Source organism: Hibiscus syriacus, unplaced genomic scaffold, assembly GCF_006381635.1.
Source record: "Hibiscus syriacus cultivar Baekdansim isolate YM2019G1 unplaced genomic scaffold, ASM638163v2 tig00112699_pilon, whole genome shotgun sequence".
Lineage (NCBI taxonomy): Eukaryota > Viridiplantae > Streptophyta > Magnoliopsida > Malvales > Malvaceae > Hibiscus > Hibiscus syriacus.
In genome coordinates, this window is record NW_024063387.1 from 397,364 (window position 1) to 422,112 (window position 24,749).

The following is a 24,749-nucleotide window of genomic DNA, read 5'->3' on the forward strand; positions in this document are numbered from 1 at the left end:
CCCCATATCTTTAACATTTAGGCCTAATTCAAACCAATCCAAATTTAACATGATTCTAACTGTTATTATAGGTCCAATGGCCTCTTTTAATAGGTCTCGGGTTAGCCTAAACTACTAACCCGAGATCCGGGGCGCTACACATTTGCTCTTTTAGCAAATACACATAGCAATACTTTTGTAGACTTTGTGTTTTAGACTTTGGAATGTGGTCTCCCGTTTTTCTCTGTGTTATTTCCTCTTGATGCTTGAGTCTTTTTATAGTCTAAAGAAACATATTTTTAGCTCAGATTTAGAATCTTACTTGGACTCAAATGCTTCATTTTTAGTGTTTTAATAGGACTCAAATACGTTGGTTTTAGTGATTTATTTTTAGTATTTTTAGTGTTAACAAGAATAGGGCAAAGATGAAAAAGACAACCAGTTTTTGTCTGGTTCTCTTTGAGTTCAGACTTGATAGTGTTTGTTGTGACACTAAGTCGATCAATTGGGCACGATATCCTTCTTCGTGAAGTTGAAATCATGGATAACTCCTTCGTTGTGAAGTTGAACCTTGAATTGGATATCATTCGTCGTGAAGTTGAAATCCAATCTTCAAGATGAATGTTGCTATTTCGAGGCCAATATCCTTCACCGTGAAGTTGAAATTGACTCCGAAACTGGAAAGTTTATTGACAGACACTCATTCTTTGAGTTGGATATCCTTCGTCGTGAAATTGAAATCCAAATCTGGAGATGGATGCTGCTTGTGTGCACGATTCCCTTCGTCGTGAAGTTGAAACCGTGAATGCCCCCTCCGTCGTGAAGTTGAGCCTTCAATTGGATATCCTTCATCGTGAAGTTGAAATCCAAGTAAGTTGTATTGTTTCGAGTCCAATATCCTCTGCCGTGAAGTTAAAATGGATTTTGAAACTGGGAAGCCCCTTCGTTGTGAAGTTGAGCCTCAAATGGCATGATATCCTCCGTCGTGGAATTGAAATCGTGGATGTGTGGGTACGATATCCTCCAGCGTGGAGTTGAAATCGTGGATGGCCCCTTCGTCATGAAGTTGACCATTGACTTGAATATCCTTCGTCGTGAAGTTAAAATCTAAGTAAGTTGTATTGTTTCGAGTCTAATATCCTCCGCCGTGAAATTTAAATTGGCTCTGAAATTGGGAAGCCCCTTCGTCGTAAAGTTGAGCCTCAAATGACACGATATCCTCCATCATGTAGTTGAAATCGTGGATATGTGGGTATGGTATCCTCCTTTGTGGAGTTGAAATCGTGGATGGCCCCTTCATCGTGAAGTTGAGCCTTGACTTGAATATCATTCGTCGTGAAGTTGAAATCCAAGTAAGTTGTATTGTTTCAAGTCCAATATCCTCCGCCGTGAAGTTAAAATTGGCTCTGAAAATGAGAAGCCCCTTCGTCGTGAAGTTGAGCCTCAAATGGCACGATATCCTCCGTCGTGGAGTTGAAATCGTGGATGTGTGGATACGATATCCTCCGTTGTGGAGTTGAAATAATGGATGGCCCCTTCGTCGTGAAGTTGAGCTTCGACTTGAATATCCTTCGTTGTGAAGTTGAAATCCAAGTATGTATTGTTTCAAGTCCAATATCCTTCGCTGTGAAGTTGAAATTGGCTCTGAATAAAATTGGGAAGTTGTTTGTTGACAGTCAGCCGCCCCTTCGCTGTGAAGTTGAGCTTGTGTTATCTCGAGTCCAATATCCTTCGCTGTGAAGTTGAAATTGACTCTGAATAAAATTGAAAAGTTGTTTGTTTGACAGTCAGTCACCCCTTCGCTGTGAAGTTGATCTTGTGTTGTCTCGAGTCCAATATCCTTCGATATGAAGTTGAAATTGACTCTGAAGGAAACTGAAAAGTTATTTGTTTACTGTCAGTCACCCCTTCGCTGTGAAGTTGAGCTTGTGTTGTCTCGAGTCCAATATCCTTCGCTGTGAAGTTGAAATTGACTCTGAATGAAACTGAAAAGTTGTTTGTTGATAGTCTCCCCTTCGCTGTGAAGTTGAGCAACCACCATCAATTTCCGAATGCGCTTTTGAATCGAGTATCTTTCATCTTGAAGTTGAAATTTGACTCTAAAAGCTGTAAAAAATTATGTGTGCTAAACATGATAAATGAGATGCTCTTAAGTATGTCTAAGATGCATGCAACATGAATGAGTTATGTTTTATCTCTTGGATTGGAGTCTCGTGTTTTGTCTTCCAATCTAGGCCATGGAATCGATTGTCCCCATTCTTTTTTCAAGCTTTGGCTTTACAGACCTTTCATATCTGAGACTGTTCTGTTTGAAAATGTTTTTCTCATTTTTCTTATTTTAGGAGGGAAAATGATAAAAATGCTATAAAATATTGTTCACAATTGAATCAAATTATAAACATGAGTTCAAAGTATATCAAAGGAATCAATAGCTCTTTTAATGCTTTTAGAGTTACAGCTCTTTGAAAAATGTTCAAATGGATGAGTTGGCTTTAGGTTGGACTTCTTCCTAAGATTTCAGTCATCCAAAATGTCATTTTTTGAAATATTGCAACATGTTTTTTTTTGTTTGGCATTTTAATTGGGTGCGGACAAAATGACGCAACTAACATGATCAATTACTAGACCTTTAATTTCGGTCCTCTGAAATCTTCCATTTGTTCAAGCTTAGTAGGCTCCTCTAACAAAGGCAGTGCAAAAATATCGATCTAAAAATGAAATTCTTGAGTTCTCGTGTGAAATTGACTATAACATGTGTTCCTTAACTCCCTTAGTCCATCATTACCGAAACATTTCTTGCTTTAATTTAATTTGTCGTTATCTGGCTAGCTGAATCCATAAAGCCGGGGCGCTTAACCAATTGCTTTAGAGGGACAACTTAACATTACAATCAGTTCTATCAAGTTATCTGAAGGATTCATCTCATCAAAAAGTCTTTAACCAGACAATAGCAGTGGAGCAAACACCGAATTGCCAAGTGTTCGAGCAATGTCATGGTTTGAACGTAATCTACTCATAAGGCCAGGGCTTTCAAGTTTCCTCTATAACCAATTGACTTGGCAGAATGGCTTAATTTTTACGGATTTAATTTCTTAAGATTGTCAAGAAGAACTTGTTATAGTCTAGGTGTTGTTGAAAGTAAAAAAATTCATCTTTAGAGTTCAATTTTCAAGCAACTGACCTAAACTAGATTCACTTACTCGACTATTCCATCTGTAAAGATAATGATCATCATTGAACGTCTTAAATAAAATGCATAATAATGTCATATGCAAAAGGATGCCCCACGTTGTCCGCACCTTATGAAAGGAAAATGTTATATTGGTTAATTGCATGAGCAGAGTACGGTGTTTGAGTGTATATTCTGGGTAAGGTAAAAAGTCCTTGTTTTAAATCATGTTACTTTGTCAGAGATCTATAACTTTGAACCATTTACAGAGTTTCTTAATTTAGTTGATATTTAAAAAATTGCAAGTTTTCAAATGTGATTCATTGCTCGTCATCATTAAAGTAACATAAATTTATTCAAATGTTCTTACAAAAACTTGAGAAAAAAATGAAAAAACAAACTCAAACAGAAGCCTCAAATGATGAAATGATCTTCTTCGCTTGGATGCCCCCGAGTTGTTGAAGTCGATCCAATTCTTGTTATGTATTTTCTATACGATTCTCTTGAATGTGGAGTAGTTCTCGATAGTGCGCCCTGGGACACCGCTATGATATTCGCAATGAGCGTTCTCATCATACTATCTGGGGTACGGGGGCTTCATGGATTTTTATGGATATAGTGACACCACATGTGCGTCAAACAACTGTTGGTAAAGCTCTTTATATATCATAGGATCGAAATGTTATCATTTTTTATGAGACATGTGAATGTAATAAAAAGAAAGAAAAAAATGCGAAATATGCAAGAATGCATGATGCATGCAATGTTCGAGGCATTGATCAAAAAATATGTCTGTTATTAGAAATAATCCTTATTGGGGACAAAAGAATTTTATCTTTTAAGAGACAAAAATATCCTGACATCTTCTGATAAGTTGACCAGTCTTCTGTCTTTGTCTGTCACCGGTTGAATAATCTATCGAACCGCTCTGGCTTCTCTGGATGAACAGTGCAAATGTTGAGTTACTTTTTGTACTAGCCCAAGAAGTCTCGAATGACTGCATCTCTGGAATTTATCTTTTATTAAACCTGTTCCCAACGAATACGTCATTGGAGTCCTCAATTGATAGGAATTATGTGAAGTTCATTTGTCTGCTTCTTGAATTCGTCAGCAATGGTCTCTAATTTTAGATATCGCTTTGCCATTGTTGTCTTTGAAGGGACTCCCAAGATCAGTAACCTTCATCTTGCCCATGCAAGCTCTGCCAGTCAGTTCTTCAAAGTTAGACTTTCATTGTGCTTGACGTAGACCCAGTTCATTCTGAGTCCTTTATGATGCAGCAGAATGATATACTTTCAATTGTGGGCACCACGTCATCTGGATTGAAGGTGACACATAGTCGCCTTGTAGAATGTCCTCTGTATTTTTATTTCTTGTATTACAACCCCTTTGTCCATTAATGCAGATTATTCATGTTTAACAAACACATTTTTGGTGGATCAATACCTCTTTTAAATGATGCGAATGATGAGAACAAAATGAAAGAGAACAAAAAAAAAGAGTTAGTGAGGTAAATCAAAACAATAATAAAAATAAAAAATCCTACCCCATATGATATCTACCCCACATGCTTATTATTCCTACCCGGACATGATCTCTATCCCGCATGCTAATTTCAAACAAATCCTAACCACATATTTGTCTAGTTCACATGCTTTGAATAGAAAGTAAAGCAGGAAATAACTCAGGCATCCTAGGGTTTGAAATGAGGTTTTTGGGTGGGCTCTAATTCTCCATAGTCTCCCGGTTTAGGTTATAAAAAACGGTACTCGAGTTCTCCTTGCCGGTGCCCCCTTGGGCTTGCCAAACCTTTAGTCCTAAACCTATCACAGGCTTGTGTGGACTAAGTTAAACTCGAGAGGACACATTCCCTTATGCCCGCACGGTGAATAAATTCACACGAAGACATAAGGTATATAAATCCCGAAGGCTACTTGCTAGGCCTGCATGGTGAATAAATTCACATGAAGGCGTCACTTTCACCCCCACTTAAATAGGTTCGGAGCTCGGGTATATAGCCTGAGATAGAAATTTTTAAAAAAATCTCTGAAATCATTGAAAAAAATGTCAATACAACAATTTATTTGAAAAATAATCAAATGTAAATAATTGAAATCGAATAAATAAATTAAAATTTACTATTTTGTCATAAAAAGACAACCGAAAATTAATTCTGGCCTGACTCACTTACCGGTCCCAGCAGAGTTGCCAAGCTGTCGCGACCGTCTAACGGTTGGGCCCGGAATTGGGCTTCGACTTGAATGAATTGGGTTAGAGTTGCCACTGACCATTTTAAAACAAATTTAGGTGGGTCGGACACCATCTTACCTGATCTATGTTGTACCAGAAACGTGTCGGGTTCGGTAGTCGGTTACGGTCAAGGAAGGATTAGCACCCTTGAACTGCCCTTTCGATACCAATTAATTTATCGGTTGTCTTTAATTGCGAAAATTGAAATTGAAATTTAAAAACCTAATTCAAATTATTTACCTTTGGTTGAAATTACTACCGAAGAAAAAAATAAACAAAATGGTAGATGACAAAATAAAATATTGAATGCTAAACAAAAAGAAAAAAATGAATAATAAATAAATAAATAAATAATAATAAATAATGTATTATCATTTCCTAATTCTTATTTATTATGACAAATGAACATGAGAAACACCAACATTTGAAATAAACACAACAAATATAGAACTTATCCATTTCAAAACAGTCAGTGTTGGTATTTTATAAAGCAGAGAAAAAAACAACAACAATTCATCCATTGTATATCTTGGGGTTATCCAGCTCATTGTTCAAATGCATTTAATATCCATCTAGTTATAAAATTCTGCAAACAAACACGTTCCAAAACAACAAAAGCAATTAAAAAAACCTTTCGAACTGCAAATGGAAATTAAAGTCCGTGTATTCAGCTCAGCTACAAATCCTTAGCGCTTCTTCTTGCTTGCTTTTGCACCACTGGTGTAACACCGGACTTGGATTTAAATGTCTTGGGATCGTGTGAAGCAGCAGCACACTGGGTGCTTTGTGTTTCAGACTCTGGAATATGGTCCCCCGTATTTCTCTGTGTCATTTCCTCTTGATGCTTGAGACTATTTATAGTCTAAAGAAACCTATTTTTAGCTCAGATTTAGAGTCCTACTTGGACTCAAATGCTTCAGTTTTAGTGTTTTAATAGGACTCAAATACGTTGGTTTTAGTGTTTCAATAAGACTCAAATACGTTGATTTATTTTCTGAATCTCATTAAATCATGGTTGTTGAGTGTGGGGCTACAAACAAAAGAAAATAATAATAATAATAATAATAATATAATAATATAATAAAATATTTTTGTATACCCGGACAAAAACGGGTGTCTACAAAATCCAACCCATTTAAATTGGTAATTGGAAAATGGCTATGGCCTAATTTCAATTATTCTAGGATTATTCGTAAAACTTTTTAATTTCACAAATAATTTTAATATGTACTAATAGTTGGTTAGGTATTATTTATAGGATGATAATTTAATTCGAAAGTGTGAATTTTAACTTCACCTGATTTGATAAGTTTGATTTTTTTTAAAAAAAATTAAAGTACGAGTCATATCGATATGAGGTAAAAGTGTATTTTTTTTCATATAAATGAATAATTTATATAATATTCACTCTCTCTATAATTTTTTTAATTATGTATTTATTTTATGTCAAGTCGAGTCGAATCAGATTAAAACTCTAAAAATTTGAGTTAGATCAAATTCACGTAAAAAATATACTCTCCAAATCAAATTAAAATTGAGTGGAGGGTATATATTCTTATGGTCAGATTAGATCGACTAAAAATTTGACAAAACCCAACATGTTGTCATCTCTCATTGTTTTGGTAGATTGGTAATTATAATATTTACAAAGATAAAAATTTAAATATGTTTAAGTATGTAATAACTGTTATTATTATAATATTTAAAAATACATAAATACGTGATATCCCTTTACCCAAGGGTTTAAAGTATTTGGATAGTTTAAAGAAAATATTGATGCACTTCTTTCTCGACCGGATTTCTTAATTAGATAATCAAAAGTACTTTATTTTGATATTTGATGTGTAAAAATATTATATAGGTTTTTTTTTTACAAAGGTGAAGTTCTTATATTTTTAAAATTAAAATGGGTAATAAAGTTTTTGTGGTTATATAAATAAGTAAAATGTTTATTTTATAATAGTTAAAAACCAATTTATTTTATGAGATAATTATATGACAACAAATTAAAATGTAACATAATATTTTTAAATAATTTAATATGATCATATACTCACACATAATCAAATAAATATATTTATATAACAAATAAATATGTTAAAACTTCAATTAAGTTAAAGGGTAAATTAAATAAAAATAGTCATTGAAGTAAGAGTAAATTTATGTTTAACATTGGAGTTCTAAAAATAACAAAACGATCCTTAATATTATTGTTTTATAATAAATCAATCACTCAATCGTTAACCTTCATCACAGTCCTACTCATGTAAGTAGTCAAACAACTTCTTCGTCGATCTTTCAGGTCATTATCTTGAGCTGTAAGCATGATAGATGGATAAAACATTCCATCAGTTTTTCAAACAATACATGGACAACCCCCTATCAGATTTCCATGCTTTCTTCTAACTTATTTTTATGTTCAATAATAGTTCATATTAGCATATTGAGATTAAGTGTGAGTGAAGTCAGTTTAGCAGTGATATCAGTTAGTTTAGCAGCTGAGCTGTATGCATGGTGTGAGGTTGTTGAGTATGTGCGAGTATGTAAGTCAAGAGTTTGTTATGAGGTTGTTACAAATCTGTTGTGATTGGCTGTAAACAAACTATATAAATAGGCGTCAAGCCTTCACTGCAATATATGAAAAAATAATAATGAATTTGTTTACTGAAATTTACTTTCAAGTGTATTCTATCATGGTATCAGTCGCTTTTTGTTCCTGAGGTGTTTTTTGCTTCGCTGCTTCATCTGCTGGTAGCCATGGATGCTGGGTCTGCTAAAACGTTCACTCACAAGAAGGTGAATGTTGTTCTTGATGAGTCGAATTTCTTACTCTGGAAGCAGCAAGTTTTGCTAACGGTTCGTAGCCATCGCCTCGAGCGGTTATTAACTGGTTCGCTGCAGCCTCCGCCTGAATTTATAGTAGGTGCGAATGGTGAATCTATACCAAACGAGGTGTACGACGATTTTGTAGCACAAGATAGTGCACTGGCGTCGTGGCTATTGTCAACTATTAGCTCTCATCTCCTTTCTCAATTTGTTGGTGCGGAGACAGCAGTGGCTGTTTGGAACAAAGTGCAGCAGTTCTTCGCGAGTCGTTCTACAACAACAGTCATTAGTCTGCATTATAAGCTTCAATCTCTTAAAAAGGGATATGACAGCATGAGAACCTATCTCACTCGGATTAAGGAAGTCTGTGATGCATTGGCATCATGTGATAGTGCGATCTCTCATGCCGAGCAAGTAGCCAGCATCTTAAAAGGCCTCTCCAGGGATTATCAACCTTATGTTGCTTTTATTACAACAATGAAAGATTCTCTCTCGCTTGATAAGGTATGTTCTTTGTTGATTGATGCTGAGACTCAAATGGCTGGATTTGATATTCGAGATGATCAGTTTCCAATGAGTGCTCATGTTGCTAATCTGAGCGCTTGTTCCAAATCGAACAACACAAATTCTACAAATCAATCCTATCGTAATTAGTCTAGTTATTCTACTCGTGGACGCGGTCGTGGGAGACCACGGGTTCAGTGCCAGCTATGTGGAAAAAATGGTCATCTAGTGGCTGACTGCTGGCATCGATTTGATCAGAATTTCTCTGGTAAATGTTCTGCTCGTTCTTCATCAAGAGATAATTCTGGTAATGCTCATTACTCTAGTCTTGAAGCTGTAGAGAATGTAGCATGTTCCTGCTGTACTAAAGGATTTGCTGAGGCTCATAGCGCTTCTACCTCTAGTGGTTCATGGGTGGTTGATTCCGGCGCATCACACCATGTCACACCTGATGCCTCAACTATTGGTCATAAAGGTGATTTTACAGGTCCAGGTAAATTGCTTGTTGGCAATGGTGTGCCCTTATCTATTCATACTTCTGGTCGATCTATTTTAACATCTAATTCTCGAGTGTTGTTATTGAATGACTTGTTGCATGTACCTACGATAACGAAAAATCTGCTCTCGGTGTCAAAGCTTGCTAAAGACAACGATGTTTACTTTGAATTTCGAGCTTCAAGTTGCTGTGTTTGAGACGAGAGGTCTGGAGAAATTTTGTTGCGTGGTGAAGAACGAGGTGGTTTGTATTTCTTTCAGTCGAATATGGATACTACGAGTAGTGGTCAGGCACAAACTTATCTTGCATTGTCTCCAAATAAGCTGTATGAACTTTGGCATAGGCGCCTAGGGCATCCTGCATATGGGACCCTAGAGCAAGTCTGCAAATCCTTAAATGTACTCGTTCAAAAGAATGTGAATGAATGTTGTGTTGCTTGTCACATGGGCAAAAGTCACAAACTCCCCTTTCATGCATCAGATTCGATTTATTCTATACCATTTCAATTGGTTTATACTGATTTGTGGGGACCTTCACCAGTTGCTTCTAACGGATTTAGGTATTATGTGAGTTTTGTCGATGCGTGTACACGACATACTTGGCTCTATCTATTGCGTGATAAATCCCAAGCAGTACATGCTTTTCAATTGTTTCAACAGCTTGTAATCACGCAGTTTAACTTGAAGATTTTAGCTGTGCAGAGTGATTGGGGAGGTGAGTTTCGAAGCCTCTCTCGTGTTCTTCAAACAACTGGGGTTGTGCACCGTGTAACTTGTCCACACACCTCCGAGCAGAATGGAGTTGTTGAGCGAAAACACAGGCACATCATTGAACTTGCGTTAGTTTTGCTTGCTCAGGCTTCTATGCCTATCACGTTTTGGACCTATGCTGCAACAACGGCTGTTCATCTCATCAACAGGTTGTCTACAAAGGTGCTGCATGGGCTCTCTCCATATGAGTCACTATTCCATAAGCAGCCTGACTATAGCTTGCTGAAGGTTTTTGGTTGTCGGTGTTTTCCACACCTTAGACCATTTAACCACCATAAACTGGAATTTCGTTCCCAACCGTGTACATTTCTTGGCATTAGTCCCCAGCACAAAGGTTTCTTGTGTCTCGGAAAGAATGGGCGAGTGTATGTGTCTAGACATGTAAAATTCGATGAATGGCATTTTCCGTTTGCAACTAAGTCTGGTCACAGTTCGTGCAGCTCCTCTGCACAAATCAATCAACCCCTTGATGTTGTAGTAGATATGAATCGGTTACTTGCTAACAATGCAGGGGTACCAGGAAATCAGACTACTCCTGTACATGAGCCTGAGAGCTCAATTGCTGGTTCTGCTGCTTCCTCGAATAACCTTGAGGAATCATCTGAGGCTGTGGATCATGATGAGACTGTTGCACCTCATAGTAATCATCATCCCATGCTGACTCGCAGCAAATGTGGTATCTATAAACCCAAGGAATACACCATTGCTCTTGATGACGATGTTCCATCTAATATTCATGATGCATTAATGTCACCTAAGTGGGCGGCTGCTGTAAATGCGGAGTACTCGACTTTAATCCAAAACCGAACTTGGAGTTTAGTTGAGATGCCTCATGATAGAAGTGTTGTTGGCTGCAAATGGCTATTCAAACTAAAAAGGAACCCAGATGGTTCTATTCATCGATATAAAGCTCGCCTAGTTGCCAAGGGTTTTTCGCAAGTTCCTGGCCATGATTTTGTGGCCACATTCAGCCCAGTTGTTAAGTTTGCAACTGTTTATGTGGTGCTAGCAGTAGCAGTGGTTAAAGGGTGGTCTCTACGACAAATAGATGTCAATAATGCGTTTTTGAATGGAGATCTAGCTGAAGATGTTTATATGCAACAACCACCTGGTTTTGAGCAGCTTGGCTCCAATGGAGTTCCTTTAGTTTGCAAGTTGCAGAGAGCTTTATATGGACTTCGCCAGGCTCCTCGAAACTGGCACGATAAACTCAAGAATAGTCTACTTGAGTTGGACTTTGTGGTGTCAAGAGCTGATACGTCCCTATTTGTGCGAGTTGTGAATGATTCGTGCACGTATATTTTAGTATACGTTGATGATATATTCATCACTGGTAGTTCGAATGCTGATATTGATACTGTTATTAATATGTTGCACAAAAAGTTCTCTCTAAAGGACCTTGGAGCACTTTCGTTCTTTCTTGGTATTGAGGTTAAGAGGAATGATGCTGGTTTAGTCCTCAGTCAAAAGAAATACATACTCGATTTGTTACAGAAAACAGATATGCTTCAAGCCTCTTCAACCTGCACACCTATGGTAGTTGCTATGAAAAAATCTGGGAAATGAAGTGTTCTATTAGACAATGCACGTGATTATCGAAGCATTGTTGGTGCTTTGTTATATGTGTGCCATACTAGGCTTGATATAGTATTTGCTGTCAACAAGGTGGCACAGTTCATGCAAGCACCTTGTGAAGAACATTTGGTTGCTGTTAAGCGCATCCTACGCTATCTAGCTGGTACATTGGATTATGGCTTAGTTTTCTCGTCTGAGCATACTATGTTGTGTGTGAGAGCGTTTTCTGATGCTGATTGGGCAGGTGATATTGGAGATAGGCGCTCGATGACTGGCTATGGAGTGTTTGTTGGCAACAACTTGGTTACATGGGCATTTAAGAAGCAAAAATCGGTGTCACGCTCAACGATGGAGGCTGAATATCGAAGTATTGCAGAAGCTACTGCTGAAGTAACTTGGGTTGAAGCCTTATTGAGTGATCTAGGATTGCATTCACTAGATAGTCCTATTGTTTGGAGTGATAACACAAGTGCAGTGGCAATGACTGCCAATCCAGTGTATCATGCGAAATCAAAACATGTTGACCTTGACATTCATTTTGTTCGAGAGAAGGTTGCTGCTGGCAAATTGAAGGTGAGTTATGTACCTGCTGATTTTCAACTTGCTGATGGATTTACCAAGCCTTTAGCTAAGGCGTCGTTTCAAGTTTTTCGAGATAAGGTCCATGTCCAACAATGCTGAGTTTAGAAAAGGAGAAGAAGAAAGACGGGAGAATATTAGCATATTGAGATTGAGTGTGAGTGAAGTCAGTTTAGCAGTGATATCAGTTAGTTTAGCAGCTGAGCTGTATGCATGGTGTGAGGTTGTTGAGTATGTGTGAGTATGGAAGTCAAGAGTTTGTTATGAGATTGTTACAAATCTGTTGTGATTGGCTGTAAACAAACTATATAAATAGGCGTTAAGCCTTCACTGCAATATATGAAAAAATAATATTGAATTTGTTTACTGAAATTTACTTTCAAGTGTATTCTATCAGTTCACCTTAAGTTAAATGAAAATGAGATATCACATGAAAGTATGTCGTCATATTAAATGTAGATGGAGTGAAAGATCATGGAGGAATAGGTGTAGTTGTGGTTGACGTTGGCTCATAGTTCCCGAGAATCTTGCAGCATCATTCTCTTGCGCATCCCCAAATAGTAAAGGAAAACACAACGATCCTTGAGGCTACGCGGAAGTAATTTCAACACGAAACTCTGCAAAGAATGAGGCCAATAAGGTACACACACATGCTCGCCATAACCAATCCACCCTAAGCTTGCTTTGCTAAACGCCTCGGCTGTTGGTGTGAACAGCGACGATCGCCTGAACTTCGTCATTTTCGTGGACACATAAAATGGAATCTGCCATTGTCAAAAACTTCATCAAATTCTGCAATTTGTTTCTTCAATAAATATATATAGAGAGAGAGAGGGAGAGAGAGGTTTACCTGACATTGAATATCGATTCCAGTTTTCTTGTATTCCAAGCTAATGCTTCTTGAAAACATTGTTAGGTATCTGTGACAGAATTCCAAACTTCCCCTTTAAATTCTTCTCTAAGTTTCCCTAATTGTTTGAATAAATTAAATTCATATTCATTTTCAATATTGTAAATTAAAAGATATTTTTAATTTGAATGTTATTAGGATAATTATTAATTTTTGAATATGTAAAATTGAGAGGTATTTATTATCTATTTAACTTTGAATATTAAATATAATTATATCCTTTTGAATATTTCAAATTAAAATAAAATCTATTTAAGTTTGAATAGGAAAAGGTGTTTATATCTTTTGAATATTTTAAATTAAAATACATTATTATATGTTTAAATTTGAATATTAAAATATATTTGATTTGAGTAAATCTCTCTTTGGAATCTCCTATAACCTGCTATGTTAAACAAACCAGAAAAGTTTGCAACTATGTTATTGTAGTTGATCATCTAGTTGTATCATTGGAGATAAACAACCAACGAACTCGAGCACCAAAGGAGTGACCGAAAATATGTCTTAAGAAAATTGTGTAGCGACAAGCCTCAACTATTTCCGATCATTTGATCAGTCAAATAAAAGAGTATTTTTTTTATTTATATATGTTTTTATCTTGTCTTTAAGAAGCTTAACATCTTTTATTTTATTTTCTCATGTCTAATTTCATCTCAGATTATTATTTTTTGTAACAATCTTAAGACGGAGTAAATTCATTTTTTTATCATTTTTATAATGATGTGATTATTGTTTTCATTATTATTTTTCTATATTATTCTCGGATTAACGATCTTTTATTTTACATAACAATCTTAAGACAAATTATTATCTCATTCTTCTACCGTTCTTAATCCAAAATGATTCAGAAATTGTAAGAAAATCAAGATAACAAATAAATTTGTTTAATGATTTATCTTATCGTTTTAACGAGTTTGTTAAAATCTCAAAGTGGACAAATTTGTTTAACAAAAATTGTTGTGAAGTAACTTTGCTTACAAATTTTGTTTTAGCAAATTGATTTTGTATGACAAAAAAAATCAAAAATAAATGAGAACTAATTTTTTGTTTATTAGAATTTTTTATTTTGTATTTGAAATCAATTGGGATTTAAATTCTATCACTTAATAGAATTATTTGATTACTATATATAATAGAAATATTTTGAAAGTAACAAATTTGTTACTGATTTAGTTTCTAACTAAACTTTGTTACTAGAATAAATCAAAATTAGTTTCGGTTTATTGTTAGAATTATTATTAATTATAAATTCGTGTGTTAAACATAATCATTACTGTCGGTGGTCAGGAGTCGCAACGATAAGCTTGTGAAATTCTATGAATAAAATGTTAAGATATGACAATATAAAGTGTTGTTCTATTTGATCATGTTAAATTTGGCTAAATATTGTATGATCATCATATTATTAGAAAGGATGCGACAAACATTATTACCTATTCACTGCTGTTAAAGTTTGAAAGTATTATGATTCCTATATTGGAAATACATCCTAAATTTATTATTGGATACACTATACAAGGTGAATAGTATCCATAAGATGGATAAAAGAATTATGGATAACATTGGACTATAGATACAGAACAGAGAATGTTGGTACTAAAGAATTGTTAGTGACCAAGTTCTTAAAATTTGTAATAATGACACAGATAAGGAAGAATTAATATTTTATTACATCCATTGGTGATAGCAAAAATTTTACTATGTGTATTTGCTAAAAGAGCAATAGCGAAATGTCAAACTGATTTAAAAGATTAAGATGGTAAGAAGTAATAGTAGTGGTGAATATGTTGAACCATTTGATGAATATTATTCACAACATGGTGTTATTCATAGAGTAACATAATCATACTCTCCTCAATCAAATGGAGTAGTCGAAAGGAAAGTCGAACTTTGAAAGAAATGATGAACGCAACACTATGAAGTTTTGAGTTGTCACATAACATGTAGGGAAGGGGAAAAAGTTATTTTTTCAACTAATTACATTTTAAATAAGGTCCTCAAGAAAGAAAAAAAGGACAAGGCATCTTATGAATTATTAAAAGGACGAAAACCTATGTCATACAACTGACCTAAGTTGACAAGACATCTTATGAGACTAAAGCTCATGAAATTTAAAGGCTATATGTGAAAGAAAATCCTACATAGTTACTAGAGATCCCAAGATCTAAGTTCAAAGGGATAACTTAATTACATAAACTACGTATGGTCACTGTGGAGTTTCTTATCCTAAGTTTGTTCCTATAATGTAAACAAGGATCAAAGTGGTATAGGCTAAGAAAAGCTTTTAATGACCATTGTCTGCTTCGGTGAGCCAAACAACATAAGTCACCTATGTGAAAGTGGAGTGGGGCTACTTCAAGGAGACTATTGGCATAGTTCTTTCAAATTGTTGCAGAACTAGACGATGTTCATGGTTTTAAGGACATACACATGAGAACTAAAATTATTTTTAAAAGAGTAGTTGTGTGAAGTATATCATCGTTTGCAAAAGTGATAGAATAGTTCAAGGACATCGTGTTTATTGTTTAGCCAATAAAGTAAATATATTGTCATAAGATAAGGTTCAAAGGAGGAAACCTACTTATCTTATGCAACTACCAATCATAGAGTCTATCACCACATCGTGTCAAATTGTTTTAAATAAAATTATCAATTTCATTCATGTAGGAGATTGTTGGAAAAAGAGTGAATTTCATTAATGGATTTAATATTTAAATTAAAATCATTTTTTTTAATATTACAAATTAAAAGATATTTTTAATTTAGATATTAGTAGGATAATTATTCTTTGAATATTTAAATTAAAAGTATTTATTATATATTTGACTTTGAATATTGAAGATAATTATATATATTTTTTGAATATTTTAAATTAAAATAATATTTATTTAAGTTTGATGGTAAAAGTTGTCGATATCTTTTAAATATTTCAAATTAAAAGATATTGTTATCTGTTTAAATTTGAATATTGAAAGATATCTTATTTGAGTAAATCTCTCTTTAAAATCCCAAATAAAAAATTTATAATATGCATAAATACCCACCTCTCTTGGTCCATATCCCTGTTTGAGAATATCAAATGATCCCTTGTGTATATGGTTTTCATGGCATTGGTCATCCTTTTCTTTTTACTAGCCCTCTTTGTTTATATGGTTTTATAAAAAAAACTATGTTATTTAATGCATAGACATAATTATAACAAATTTATATATATTAAAGGCTTATATCCCATATAAGTACTTAGAGTATATTCTCTCTTTTATTTAAGTACCTAAAATATTTTTTTGAACAAAATAAGTACCTAAAGTTATCTTTTTGGTCAAAATAGATACGTAAACTATTCAAACTTTGCATCTAAGTTCTAAAAAAAGTTACATATTAATTAAAGAATGCTTTAGATACGTAAATAAAAGTAAATACTTTGGGTACCTATTTTGACCCAAAAAATATTTTAGCTACCTATTTTAACCAAAAAGATAATTCTATGTACTTATTTTGACCAAAAAAATACTTTAGGTACTTAAATGAAAATGATAATATATTTTAGGTACTTATTTGCTATAAAAGTCTATACTAAAATTATATTTTATATGAAATTATCATAATTTATAATTTTAATTATTATTTAATATGAAATTTATAGAGTAATTTCAATGTAAAAGTGAGTATTTTTTAAGGTATTGACTTCGAGTAGTGTGTACGTTGTCAATAATTAAATAAAAATCTTAATAAATACACCATTATGATCACCCAATTATTAATATAAATATAATTTTCATATTTTAATTTTTATAATAAATATATTTCTTTTAATATAATATCTTTTACAATTAATTTCAATTTTTATCTCAAGATCTAATTACAATGAAATCTCAAGTAGCTGTAAGTATTCGATCAAGTTGAGTTGAGTCATGAAAATTTTGAGTTACACTACATGATGAATTGAATTTTATGAATCAAACTTAATTTGAAATATTTTAAGATTCAAGTTTACAAAATTCGAGTTAAGTTGAGTTATTCAAGTTTCTATACAAATTTAATTGTAATTATTAATAGTATTATAGTAGGGATTGATTCTAATTTTTCGAGTTTCTCTAACCATAATATATATATCTTCATATATTTTTCACAATATATTGTTATTTAACATATCAAATACAATCTAAAATTATAAAATATATTTATAATAGTATATTTAAAAGGAAGTGTTATTCTCTTTAGAAGTCCTGGATTCAAGCAGTTGCATCTGCAAGGTGTGTGCATTATCAATGGTTAAGAACATGATATCACATGTATTATTATTAGTAAGTACATGGTCTCACATGTACCCCCAAAACCATATATAGATATCAAAACTTGGTGATCCCAAAAACTCTAAATATCCTTACAAAATCATCTATGTAACATAAACCCCAAAATTATAGAGATCCAAAAAAAGATCACATCTCTCTAAAATAATTATCTCTTACATAACCCTAAAGGCTAAGATATTATATATTTATAGAGTCAAATACTTGGTCCCTAAGAATTCTTATTCCATAAAAATTCTTGCATAAAATTAATATTTACTTTATTAAATAAACTTAATTACCAAGTAACCTTAAATCATTAGAATTACAATAAAATCCAACTTAATTACTAATTATAATTTAGGTCAAAATATAACAATCTCCCCCTTGATCTAAATTTCATCAAAAATTGATATTCAAATCTTCATCAACTTCAATCTTTACGTAAGTTGCATATTCGTAGAAGCACTATTGTCAAGTTTTCAACAACTTTAATTTTTACGTAATATCCATTTAAGTATCACTGGATCAATCAAAAATTACTCCTTTGCAATTGAATTCATTGTAATAAATTCATCTTGAATGTCTCCAAAATCGCTAACAAAATCCGCAACAATAAATTCCTTTGAAACTTTACAGGTCGAATCATAATTCTAATACCACTTGTTAGAGTTTCACTTGAATTCAAAGTGACACAAATTAATTAATATATAAATTTGAGAAAGTAAAAAAATCTAGTTTGATTAAAAGACGAGAACTTTATTAAAGTAATTTTCTACTTTATTTAGTCTCCTTTGTAATCAAGTATTTATCTCTATAAATAGATACCAAGGTTAAGGGTTAAATATTAAGCTTTTCTTTCTCCAAAATCCTCTTGTATTTTATTATTTCATGTTAGTGAAATTCTTCTCCTCTGCCCGTGGTTTTTTCTTTATAGGTTTTTCACGTAAATCTTAGTGTTATTTGTTTTTCTTTTCAATCACGTTTATTTAATTATTGATAATCATTCTGATAATTTATCAAATTTGTATTAGAGCTTCAAGTTTAAGAAGATTATGATAACAATAAAGTATGTTATTTTGTTATTTGATTGAAACTCCAGGTTCTCACTATGACAAGTAAAGATTTGGGATGTTCTTACATAATTAAATCTAGACGATGAAATAGAAGATTTGATGGGAAGTCAGTAACACAATGAATAAACGAGATAAATCTTAAAGATTGTAAAACCTTTTCTCAAATTTATTTACATTTATCAAACCAAAATTTGCAAGTTGCATTGGAGGATCAAACAACTACTTCGTTGTGGGAAAAGTTAAAGAAACTATGCATACAGAAATCGTTGACATGTAAGTTACACCTAAAGTAAGATTTTTATTCGCTCAAGTTGGTAGAAGATTATTCTTTTGAAGAGCATTTGACTGCATTAAAAGAAATTATCTATGATTTAGGAACTTTAGATGTGAAGTATGATAAAAAAAATTTAAGACTAATCCTCTTATGTTCACTATCCCCTTCCTACTCATGTTTTAGAGACAATCTTGTACAGTTGCGAAACACTCACTCTTAAAGAGGTGTACAATGGCCTGCACTCTTGTATCTAATTTCGAGCCCCAAATGGAGGGTCTTATGGTTTATTAATAGACTAGCTTAGATTGTGGAAGAAAAGATGAGCACACTTCTAGTAGTAAAGGAAGGGACATATTCAAATCTTCCAACTGAGGTAAAACTTGTTGCTTTTGTAAAAAAAGTCATATTAAAGCAGAGTGTTAAAAAATACAGAATAATATAAAGAGAGAGGATGAAGAACAGTTCACTAAGAGATATGGTTTTATGGATGTGGCAAAAGATGTTAAGTGTGAACTCCTAGTGTCTTTTGACGATAGTGCAATGGTGAGCGATGAGTGGATCCTTGACTTTGAGTGTACCTATCACGTGTCCCAACCGTGATTGGTTTGTGACATGAAGTTATGTCAACAATTATTGTATTTATAGGTAGTAATGCATCTTGTAAGGTTACAAGAATTGACCGTGTCAAAGTTATGATGGACGAAGACATTTTTAAAACCTTAATTGATGTTCGCCACATTCCATATTTGAAGTGTAACCTGATCTCGCTAAGTACTCTCGACACAAGATTTTATAAGTATTTTGCTAAAGGTGGAGTGTTGAAGGCTTGAAAGGGTTTGCTTGTTGTGATAAAGGCAGAGAAAGAATAGAATGTTGTATGTTTTCCAAGAGTTTACGGTTATTGGTGATGCTATTTTTGCATCATTTGCACTGTCAAATGAAGATTTAACTAAGCTTTGGCATATGAGTGAGCTTGGCAAGTCATAGTTGAGTAGAAGAGGTCTCCATGATGGTCAAGGAATTTGCAAGCTAGTTTTGTAAACACTACATGTTTGACAAACAGAGGAGAGTCTATTTGACTAAAGGGATTCACAATTCGAAAGATACACTAAACTACATTCATGTTGATATATGAAGATCGTCTAAAGTATCCTCTCACGAAGGTGTAAATTATATATTAACAATCATTGATAACTATTATATAAAAGTTTGGTGGTTCTTTCTGAATCAAAAAGGTGATGTGATGGCCACATTCAATAATTAAAAGACAATGATTAAGAAACATAATGAAATGTAGGTTAAATGTCTTTGTATTGATAATGGTGTAGAGTTGTATTTTGACGATTTAATGAGCTAAGATAGAAAAAGGGATTATGAAACACCTGACGGTTTGTCATACGCCACAACAAAATGATGTTGTTGAACAAATGAATAGAATGATAATAGAGAGGTACATTAAATGCTCTCCAATATTGATCTACCAAATTCATTCTGCGCTGAAGCGGCTTTGCTAATATGGTTTCTTCTTAACATGTCTTTATCCATGGTCATTGACAAAAAAAATTGCATATTATTCTAATTTAAAGATGTTTAGTTGTCTAGTGTATGGCTATGTAAACAATAGTAAATACAAAAAATATCTATAATATATATACAGTAATATGTTATGACCCTAGGAGATTAGAGAAGAAATTAGACGAAGAATTAAGAAAATTAAGATTTAGAGAAAAGAAAATATTCAAGAAGCTTAGAATTCATTCAATCAAAGCATGCTCTCTCCTCCTCTAGTACATGGTTTATATAATTACAGTGTACCCCTAGTTACCCTACAGCTGGCAGTCCCTATTGTACTGAATATAACAACCTACATAGATAAGCAAGATGTTTCATATCCTTAGTGGACTGTAGAACGTGTCAGGTCCATTCCCAATTCCAAATCCCTAACCCTCTCTCTGATTTCCCCAATTCTCTTGCTCCGATTCTTATCTCTTCTCCTTTGTGCATGACAATACCCCCTCCATGAAAGGATCCTTGTCCCCAATGATCAAAACATGGGATTAGTGCTTTAAGCACAATATAGTTTTCCCCAGTGATGTTTTATGGCCTCAAGTTCGTCCACTGCAGCAACAATTGAGTGATAGCTTGATTGTGCTTCTTGAGGTTAAATACACTTTCATCCAGTGTTGGGCGGAGAATTCCATCAGAACCACCCATTGCAACCTTAAAAATTATTTCTTTGCCAAAATTTAAAGTAAGCAATTCTCCTGAGTCCTCAATGCAAACATCAACAAGATTCTCAACGAGCCCACTCTTGACTAGCAACTCTCTCCTCCTTAATGAATGATCCTTCTTCCCACCTTCAGCTGAGCAGAGGCTCTCTTCGGGAATATCACTTTTACCATACTCGGTTTCTGTCATATCAGGATCACTTGTAACTGTCTCATTTGTAGGTTTTTCATCAAGGTTCTCTTCAGGAATATCACTCTTAGATGTCTTCTTATTAGATTATTTATCCCTTCAAATTTTTTCAGATCCGACTTCATAATCATTCTTAGTAGTGAGTGACATAACAGATAAATTCAGAAAGGCCAGACCATCGGAATTTAAATAGCGTGAACAATTTGGATGAAGCAACTACAACAACAAGCGCCTTCCACTCTTGTCCAAAGCAAGCTCTTTCAATGTTGCTTGGAGCTCACGGATGATGAACTTTGTTAGAAGCTCGGTGTCATCGACCATAGAAACAATGCCAACGAGTACCATGCACCCACATTGATAATGTGTTATCTTCCTTATATGGCATTTCATTCCTTTGATGATTTTCTTTCTTTCCTTAGCACTTCCATGCTTAACGCATAGCATCCCAATCTTAGATTCATCTCGGGTATGGATCATACGAACTAGGAGTGGACCAGACAGTTGTTGAATTATATCCGCAACAGAGGACTGATCAGCTATGTTCAAATACTCTACTAATACCCTGTATATAATCGAGTGATCCACTATTCCTTTTTCAAGGATTAGTTGAATCACCGAACTCATGTGTCGCAAAACAGAAGATTTCTGCAGGCCCAACTTCGATATTATATCTATTAACCTGCTTTCTTTGATGGATGCAAAGTCTTTAAATAGATGAAGCTCAAAAGAATATAATTCCATCAAAAGCTCTTGTTTTTTAGAGGCATTTCCAAGTTGATATGCATGCTCAAAAACTACAGATCCAACTATGTGACGAAGAAGAGAAGCAACGTGCCCACGGAGAGTTGAGATAACCCCCACCAGCTGCTTATTAGATGTCACATCTAACATTTTCTTCACAAGATGCACCGCATAGGCATTGAACGAAAGGGTGAGAATGTGTGGCTGAAGCTCAGAAAATACATCATCCCTTTCTGTTTGCGAGCAGTGTTTAACACAGGTCTGCAGAACACGAGACGAAACATGAGAACCAGCTATTTCTAGAATCTTTCCCTTCATCTTTTGTAGAGCTTCAGTTATCAGCTTTGATCTGTTTCTTTAGCAATATTCCGACGTCTCATCTTTTCCCATAGAGATGCTAGCTCTTGTTCAAGAGTATAATGCGGTTTCCTCTTCTTCTTTCTAGCTGCTGCCAATTCCTTTGCTTGGATTTGACGCTCTCTCTTAGAAAGCTCTTTATTTTCACTATCGTAATCCTGCTTCTTAAACTTTGAATGACTTGGGTGTTCGCGTTTTTTATTTCAATGGGTTGAAAGGTTTTATTAACGGCTTGTTTGAAGGGTTTTTTTGATTGGATTGAAGCAAGTAGCTTCGGCTTCTTCGATTTCGAGCAATCTCGGTCAGTGTTTGAGCTTGAAATTTGCTATCTCTACTTGGGTTTTTGCGTTTGTTGATTCTTGGCCACCATTGAAGCTTTTAGCTCTAGAGCTCTATATCCTTCAACACTGTATGATTCATAGGATTCATCTCCAACCTTAGGTGGACTCATAACAAGACTAACAAGAATTTGACCAGAGATGTTGGAATACAGATTGACAATTGCCACTTTATAAATTTGCTCCCTGACATCTGCACCGAACCCAGTTACCTCCATGTAGCCTCCTCTTTTTTTACACTCTCCATAATAACCTTTAGAGACTGACTGAAAAGATACTAAGGATATATCATTCTCGCTATAACCCATGGACTGCAAAACCTTCTTGAAATAGTGGAATTTCTTTTCAGGTACATAAATATTTTCCTGGTAAACCTCGTCTCCCAGCAGAACAAGACCCTCTTGCTTGCAGAACTCCACAATTGTCTTCTGATTTTCCTCAGTAAGAAATTGTCATGTTGGTTTTCCTAGATTTATTACAACCAAGGCCCTAACAGTGCTGCCCTTGTACCTGGAAATCTCAAGTTGTTTCTTAAGCTTAGAGACTTCTAAACCCCATCCTGTGGCTTTATCAAGATAGTATGGAATCTCCACAGCAACAAAACCACTGCCCACTCGCGTATTTTTAAGATTGATTCCCATTAGCAATAATCTAAACTTGTAAGGATCATCATCTTCTACAAGTTTATTCCTCCCATTAAAATTAATATGAAACACCTTGTTTGTGGTCATTTTTGCTGTCAGCCGAGTAATTATCTCTTTGCCAACAATGTCATCCGTGGAAATCGGACCAATAGTGAATTCGAATTCAGTATGCTCTTTGTCTTTGAGAGTCTGGTGACCTGGTAGATCAATTCATTAAACTGTTGGTAAACTTCATCAATTAAGGGTCCAAGAGTGATCCTCAATGGCACTGATTGTGAAACAACGATTAGAGATGGGCTGTTAGGCCAGAATACATATGCACCAGATGCCTTGGAATCAGAATCACAACTGCTTGAACTGTACCACAGGTAGCTCTGCTGCATTGGTACATCTACCTTTGGTGTTGGCAATTTATCGAACACCTGGGAATCATCATGTTTTTCCTCACACTTTTTACCAGTCAGCAACTGGAAAATGTGCTCCACATCTCTCTGCTGCGACACCATTTTGGATTCCAACATACTCAACCGATTGTCCTGCTGCTGCCACCATTTAGGAGGTTTTGTGCCATCCGTTACTTGCGTCACCAAAGTTGTAAGTTCTGCAATCTGCTGTTGGATTGAAGAAAGATTAGGAGTTTCAACCATGGTGTCAACACACCTTTTTCGTCCTACTAGGATTCAAACTCTCAAAAATAGGATAGAATTCTGCTAGGATTCAACTCCTAAAATAGGATAGAATTTTGCTATGTTTTAAACTCCTAAAGATAGGATCCACAAGCACTATAAATAGCCATTGTAACTCACGATTGACAGACACGATTTACACACAAAACACAGAGGAAAGCACGGAAAATACAAAGGCAAAGTTGTTGTAAACGATTCGAAAAGGAAATAAAAGGTAGCATCTTTTTTTACATGGTTCGTTCATTTCTCGCATGTGCGTTTTTTCTTGAGATTTGGTTCGAATAACCCAAAACGTGGGTTGCGCCGATGACTAAAAAGGGGTGGGATTTCGAAGTTTCGAACCTAGATCCACCCCCGAGGCGTGTTCATTTTTTTAAAATATTTAATTCTCCCCCCTAAATCATTTTTTTCCTACTTTATTATTCTTGTTATATATGCATATTACTTTCTATTAATTTTATTATTATGTATATATGTTTTTTTATTAGTGTTATATATATATATATATCTATATATATATATATATAATATATATATTATTTATAATTTCCTATTTTGCATGTATATATACGTATTACTTTTGATTTTTTTATTATTATTTTACTTATATATATATGCTTTTACTTTTTATATATTTTACTCATTTATTTATCTATTTTTATATTTATCCTATATTTTATGTTTTTATATTCTTTTACTTGTTTTATTATTTATTTGCATTATCATTTTATTTTTATTTAGTTGTTGTTGTGAAATATTAGTGTTATTGTTTTTTATTTATATATTCTATTCATTTTATATTACTTTATTTCTTACTTAATCTCCTTATTTTATTTTACTTTATTTATCATTTATTCATCTCTTCTAA

At 34.1% G+C, this 24,749-nt stretch overlaps 1 protein-coding gene and 1 pseudogene across 1 annotated transcript; both read right to left on the bottom strand.

The window, feature by feature from the left end:
• Positions 1-18,984: 18,984 nt before the first annotated feature.
• Positions 18,985-22,410, bottom strand: LOC120182645 (annotated as a pseudogene).
• A 134-nt stretch (positions 22,411-22,544) lies between these two features.
• LOC120182646 (alanine aminotransferase 1, mitochondrial-like) lies at positions 22,545-23,282 on the bottom strand. The gene is made up of 2 exons (XM_039187562.1): positions 23,034-23,282; positions 22,545-22,979 (listed from the first exon to the last, which is right to left on the bottom strand). Exons 1-2 carry the CDS (start codon positions 23,280-23,282, stop codon positions 22,545-22,547), a joined length of 684 nt encoding a protein of 227 aa, XP_039043493.1.
• Positions 23,283-24,749: the final 1,467 nt, after the last annotated feature.